This window comes from Parasteatoda tepidariorum, chromosome 3, assembly GCF_982258835.1.
Source record: "Parasteatoda tepidariorum strain Cologne lab strain chromosome 3, Ptep-v5.0, whole genome shotgun sequence".
Classification (NCBI taxonomy): domain Eukaryota; kingdom Metazoa; phylum Arthropoda; class Arachnida; order Araneae; family Theridiidae; genus Parasteatoda; species Parasteatoda tepidariorum.
The window spans coordinates 36,528,867-36,536,081 of record NC_141757.1 but is presented as its reverse complement, the minus strand read 5'-3'; the positions used below and the strand labels follow the sequence as shown (position 1 = coordinate 36,536,081).

The following is a 7,215-nucleotide window of genomic DNA, read 5'->3' as shown; positions in this document are numbered from 1 at the left end:
AAATTTAATATTACTATTAATTTACATAGATAGATACTTATTTTATTATAAACATTTGTAATTTTTTTAAAGTATCTATTTAAGGAAATCAGACTTAGCTATTAACAATAGACTAGGTTTAAATTACCTAATATTTCTCTCATTTATTTACGTTTGTATTTTTAAAGCATGAGGAAAGTAAAATTTAATTTCGATATCAGCGTTAGAACAGGTTTATACCATACCATACGTATTTAATTTAATTATAATCATTTGTAGTTTTCTAAAATATTATCGATACAACTAAATTTGGTTTTGATTTCAATGTTAGCAAAAGTTTAAATAACATAGTACGTCATTTATTTATTAAACAGTTATAGTTTTTTATCTTTGCAATTGAATAATAATTATTAAAACAACTATACTTGATTTTGCCATTAACGATGGAACATTAAGTTTAAAAGATATAATAAACTTATAAATCTTTGAATTTTTATAAAATGAAGCAGTAATAAGACAAATACTCTAAAATGCCATTGTTGTTGTCTCATAATATGGTATTGTTTAAAGGTAAGTGGATACATATATTACCCCTCTCAAATGAAACAAAATCGATATAATTATGTATATAAATGTCTATGAAAAATAGTTTTGTAGAATAAATAGCAATAATCTATTGGGCGTCTTGTCCTATATGTTTAAAAGTTATGGTATGAACATCAAGATTATCTTTCAGATTGTGGCCATTAGGGAATATCGTTGCTTGAAAAGTTGATTCGATATTATCGCCTTTGTTGGTCGCTGCACTTTCTTTTGATTTTTTCGATGACAGGAAGACTTTTTCTAGAGCCATAAAAGGAGCCTCGTACAACAAACTCAAAACACAAGCTGTAAGAAAACTTAAAACAACTGTGCCGCAGTACTGATGAACCTACAACAGGAAATTGAATGAAAATTCCACATATTAATTGTAAAAATAAATAAATAATGAAATAATTATAATTTTTAGTTGGTTACTAATTTCCTGTCGCTTTTCTAGAAAAATTTTATCACTTTTTTAACATGTCTTTAAATGTTTTAAGCAAAATGTTTTATATCACTTAAAATAAAATGTTTTCTGTTCCATTGTATTCTGTTTTGCCTTTTTTTTGCTCGAGTTAGTTAATGTTAGTTTTCAGATAATTGAAATGGAAGATTAAGTTGAGAAAAAAATGAGCTTCTTCGTTACCTTCTCTTTGTTTTCAATTAAGGTTATAAAGCCGCTAATAATGCTCTTGACATTTGCGCTGTGTGTAGGGAAAATGTGCCATAACTGAAAAAACCTACTTGTGATTGGGACGTTAAGTTTAAAAATGGAAATTTTGGCCTGATAGAAGCACCTCCAGTTGAGTCCAGGTTGTCCAGTTGAGTTCGATGAAGAGTAATTAAACTAACCTTTGCGCGAAACTTCGAGTCAAACAACAAGATAACAGACAGAGAAAACAGAATGCTGCCACGTTTTAAATTTTTGAAAATATTAAAAAAAAAAAAAAAAAAAAAATAAATACGGTGGGAACAAAATTGCCAACTTAATAAATTAATCTGATGACAGTACAAAAACCACTGTCACATTTTAGTTTCGTATTGGGCTGATCGGAAAGTAATTTCGTTTTTTTTTATGAAAATGAAAGGTGATACACTTTATGGTGAACAAATATTTTATTGAATCAGATATTGTCCATTCTGTCCAATACCTTTTATCATCTTTTTGGCATTAGCTTGATTTCGCGCGCTTTGCTGGCGAAAAAACTGATCCAGGTGATTTTTGATATCCTTACTTGAAGTATCTTTATTTGACCATAAGAAAAAATTGTAGAGAGCAGAACATTGTTGTCGAAAACCAATTTGCTGTCTTAAATGATGATTTTTTATTAATTATTGATGATTTTTTATTAATTATTGATGATTTTTTATTAATTATTGATGATTTTTTATTAATTATTGATGATTTTTTATTAATTATTGATGATTTGTTTGATTAATGATTTTTTGATGATGAATTGTTTTCTTTCCCTTTTACTATCTATTTTCTACTTACTTACTACTTTTGTATAGAAGTTATCAGTCTATAATAGTATAAGTAAAGAAATAAGTCGCCCCTAAGGAAATTTTGAACACCGAGACAAAAAGAAAAAAAAACCGGAAGTGGTATATGTATTTGTATATTAAGTATAAGAACATTTGTATATTATGTATTCTATATTCTAATCATAATAATGCGTGAGAAATCGAATTCTTTTAAAAAAAGCATTCCTACCAGTATTGGATGTAATGCTGCAATAGGATTTCTAATGGTACCATAATATGTATAATGCACAAATGGATGTACTAAGTATGTCATGTACGTCAATCGACTCAGTGGGACAAAGCCATTCCAGCTGAGAATGGTTGTTGCAACTCCTGAAATAGAAAAATAAAGTTGTATAAACTGAAAAAGAAAGTGGTTTAAAAATCACTCATTTCATGATGTATTTTTAGTCCAACTTATTATACTTTTACTAGAGATTCATATTTTAACAAACTGTAAAGATTTAAACCGATCGAAGCACTGTCCTGCTTCGTTTCGATAACTTTAGTTCGAGGGTTAAGACCGGGTCCTGTGCTTCTCTCCTCTGTTGAGTTGTGTCTTCGCTGGGCACACGAAAGGAAGGAGATAACCAGAGGAAGAAGATAACGAAGACAAAATTTATTGTGGGCCTCTTTCATAGGCACAGAAAAAACTTATTTTCATATTTTGAAGAATTCTAGAAGATCCTTTATACGAAATCGTGGTTTTTATATAGATACTATAATGAAATTCTCTGCAATTATCTTTCAAAAAAAAAAAAAAAAAACTAATTAATAAGCACTATATTTTTGTAAGAAATTTCGGTTGGGTCCTCAGCAGTTTCTTGGCCTAGGACAATCATCATTCTATCCCCTCTTAGAGTATAGCCTTGACTTCATCACAAGTAAATTATAGGCCTAACTTTCTTAATTTATCAAATAAAGTAGAACTGTTTGCTGTCTTTTCTCTGAAATCCCAGTATTTCTAAATCTCCCATAGCGTTAACAAATGTACCTGGTTTTGCCCCACTAATGGGGCACAGTTACAACAAAGTTACTATAAAGTAATAGCATATGACTTAGTTTAATAATATAATCTTTAAAAGATCGAGATACCTGGGTTTGGGGTACGATAAGAAAATTATAAAAATGGTAAAATGTTTGAACTGAGAGTAGTGATTAGTTTAAGATTTTAGCCATCACTTTTACTCCATGAAATTGGATTTTGCCTCTTTATTTTGACATAAGCAGTCATTAAAGTATCCAGTCATTAAATATAATTTCTTTTATGTGATAGGTGCAGCTGATCTTCCTATAAGCTTTTCACCTTCGTAATTGATTGAAAAATAATTGATTCTGCAAATTTTTTACCTAATGGTGTTTGTTCTTTCCCCCACTGTAAATGTTTGTTTTTCTGCACTATCCATCCCCGCAAGCAGACTGCACTATTCATCCACAGCAGACGATTGACCTTCGGAGAGTTCATTCCTACATGGGGATATCGTCGTGCTAAAGAATCGTCATTGCTGCAAAACTTTACCCATACCTACCACCGTTTCTTTTATCATCTGGTTTCAGAAGTTTCGAAACAGCTCTTATTTTAACTAATGAACTCGTACCATGGTTTGGAATACAATCGTCTTTTTATGATGGACGGATAGTAACGTGTTTAGTATAAAGAACAGTAAATAATTAACTTAAAACAATTGATATTTTTACCTCCATGGCCAGTCATACATGCTATGGTAACATACGCTAATCCTAGAGTAAAAGCTAAATTCTTCAGACTTAAATATAGCACAGAAGTAACCAAGCTAGGTACATTGCCTTGATGCCAGTTATAAACTCCAATAGTGACACTGAATCCCAGTGCGAATGCAACTATCCAGCCCAACAAATTGAGAGCCTACAGAACAAAATACAAATTAGGTAAAACCATTATTAATATGTCCCCTGTCCTCACTGCTCCTAGAAGTACTTCAAAGTGGTAATGAAAAAGAAACAAAGTTCGATAAATTAAGACGACAACTATAAATTGTTTTGAAAAGAAAATATATGTGTTTAAAATCTTTAGCCTACCAAACCTCTAAACATTATAAAATTATCGTTAAAAAGGAAACCCCTTTTACTATTATACCATATAAAATGAATTTACCGTACAAGTGAAGTTTACCATATAAAGTGAATTACTACCATTATTTAATTTTTCTAAGACCAGTGGGAACACTGGTATTATTAATAAATGTAAATGTGATAGCGAAGATTAAGATGTGAGAGCTACTTATTAATACAGTTAGTTGAATATCATTCAATTTATTAACATAAAACCCTACTAAAACTTACAAATTACTTTACCGCGAAGAATCAGATGATAAATTACATTAAGACAACTAAAACAATGATTCTTACCAGTGGAATTCGGATTTTCTTCTTTTTCGCAAGTATGTGACCAACGGTTAAGCCTACACTGTAAGAACATACATGCAAATATGTTCGGTAGTAGCCACGATCAATGAAGTAATTCACATCACTACAAATATAAAAATTAGAATTCATTATGAAAAAGTAATTTTAACTCAAAATCAGTAATAATAATTGGAAATCGAGATGTAGGTAAATACATTTGAATTGAAAGTGTCAAGTAACTCCTTTAGCTACATTTAGTTTCATTTGAATAATACTTAGTAAAACTAAAAAAAAATGCCTTTATTTGTTCTTTTAAATTATCGCTTTTAATTAGTGATAACCAATAGGAGAAACAAAAGTAATGACTTACTCTTTATGCATAAAAACATAGATGGCTACTGGGTTCAATTTATAAAAGATAGTGAATGCAGCTGAGATAACTATTCCGGCCAAACACAATCCAGCATTGATCGTCATCGCTATGCGGGGATTCCTGAAATAATGCATCAGTAACTGTATCATTATTAGTATCAGTATTTCAAAGCTTTCAACATTTAGACATTTAATAGAGAATTTTTGTTTAGTGATAAAAATAAAGGAACTATTCTGGCGTAAGAAAGAAAAGTAGCATCGCCAAGCCAGTGCATTTTCGTTAAGGGAGGCAAAGTTAAATTGAAATTTGTAAGCAAAATTTATATCTTTTTTGAAAACATTAAAACAACTAAATACATATTAGTTTAAATTACAAAGTAGTTGCAGTAGTAGTTATAAAATATATTCTAATAATAATGTAAAATGTATAACAGTTCGTAGAAGCTGGTAGCTATGCAAGTTACAGATAAATTACTCTTAAATTATATTAAAAATAATTCTTTTAATGCCTCAGCGAAAAAAAATAGGTAATGCACAGATGCTAATTTTTTTAGATTTTTTGGAAGTTAAAGGGAAGATAAAGTGATAGCCGAACTTATATCTCTTTTATTCATTATTTGATTTATACAAACAGTTTTAGAACGATTTCTCCATTAATGAATATAAATTAATTAATGCATAAAAATCATATGCTAATGTGTTAAAGCTCTGGCAAAGTATAAAAATGTTTCTGTCTGAAATTGTTATTCATTCTCATTTCCCTATCACTGGAAAAAATTTTTTTCAAAGGGAAAAAGTTGGCACATATGTATATATTCCTCGATAAAAGGATAAAATGTCCGTGATATCCGAAGGAAATCAAAGGATTAAATATAACGTGATATCAGAAGGATATCAAAGGATAAAAATGTAGTTAGTTTTTATTATTTTTCTTAACTTATGAGATATTAAAAATGAACGACTAATTTCAATTAAAAGATGAAGCCTTGTAAATAAGGTTAGGTGCTTGACCATGATTGGGTAATGATGATGTAACAATTTTTTTTATTTTATTTTTTTATTTTATAGTTTTCATTAATTTGCCGTTATTACTATGAAAGAAGCAAAATGACGAGTGGTAGAACAGATTTAAGTAAATTACATATTCAGAAGAAATTTGAAAAACACATTAAGAGATTCATCTCCCAACTAAAATTCAAATTTTAATGTATAACTAGTTTTACCAGATCTACTTGTGCTGCGTACCTTTATTGGATGCTGCGCAATTGGAGATTTTAAACCACTAAAAAATTCGTCTTAATAATTTTCTTTAATTTTCTCTAAAGGTTTTGATCTTTTTTTTATCTTGTCCATGGACAATTAAATGGCCTCGTGTGCCTTCAAAACTGCATCCGCTAGCTCCAATACATCATTACTGTAGAGGATCTCACGAAGTTCTGAAGCCAGTGACACCATACTCAGTTGTAAAACATATGGAGTAGGGGCTGGACACTCGAGAATGTGATCCGGGGTAAGTTGGATATCGGCGCAGTTCTTGCAGGGAAAATAAGTTCTTATTTTGACTGGGAGAATTTTCATCCCTTAAAAGTGGTTTGTTCTTAGTCTTGTAATTGTTGATGTTAAGATTTTGGAACAATCAAAGTCAGTAATGAGGGGTTTCCTGAAGGAATGGGGCAGAAGTCTGTGTTTTGCAACTGCATTTGCGTCTGCAAGCGTGATGGTGGTGCAAGGTTGGTCGGCACCTCTGCTTTCCTTAGCCAAGGAGTCCGCACACTCGTTTCCCTCAATATTCACGTGCGCTGGTATTCATTGCAGCAAGCAGGATTTCCCATTGCCGTGCAATCCTTCAAGTAGGACATTTATAGCAGAAGTGACGTTGGTTTCACAGTTGTTGATTAAGGGTTTTGATATATTATGTATTTAAAAGAGCAGACTAAGGTTTCGTAGTAGAAAAAAATATTGCGAATTCAATATGAAATTAAAGTATGCCGTTACATACCTCTGGAGAGGAATGAGAACTAATAGGCTGAGCAAATACAATTGAGTATCCACTGGTATATACCAAGACCAGTCCAGGCACTGAAAGTAAATAGAATTTCATCAAAACCACAATAGCTATGCTTTTTTTCTTGTTTTTTTCCTAGGTAATAGTTAAATAAAAATTAAGTTTGTTTCATTAAAATGAAATTTATTTAATGTCACTAGAGCTTGTAGCAGTTACTGTATGATTAGCAAAAAGAGTGAAAATTGGCAACTATGATAACTGAACAAAAAGTCTACATCTGTTTACCGAAAATCTCTAAAATAATCAATTAAAGAAAGCGAAAGGATATGGAAACGCACAGTTTATTGCTTTTAGCTTTAGGAACCAGA

The 7,215-nt window shown here is 30.7% G+C and overlaps 1 protein-coding gene across 1 annotated transcript in view; it reads right to left on the bottom strand.

Moving 5' to 3' along the window:
- Positions 1 to 505: 505 nt before the first annotated feature.
- The window catches only part of LOC107445367 (nose resistant to fluoxetine protein 6), a 52,313-nt gene continuing 45,603 nt past the window's right edge, over positions 506 to 7,215 (bottom strand). The window contains exons 10-15 of the mRNA XM_043043784.3: positions 6,842 to 6,921; positions 4,841 to 4,963; positions 4,474 to 4,594; positions 3,784 to 3,970; positions 2,276 to 2,418; positions 506 to 910 (exon numbers count right to left, since the gene is read on the bottom strand). Of these exons, the coding sequence (XP_042899718.2) occupies positions 653 to 910; positions 2,276 to 2,418; positions 3,784 to 3,970; positions 4,474 to 4,594; positions 4,841 to 4,963; positions 6,842 to 6,921 (912 nt within the window). The 3' untranslated portion in view covers positions 506 to 652. The remainder of the gene's footprint in view (positions 911 to 2,275; positions 2,419 to 3,783; positions 3,971 to 4,473; positions 4,595 to 4,840; positions 4,964 to 6,841; positions 6,922 to 7,215) is intronic.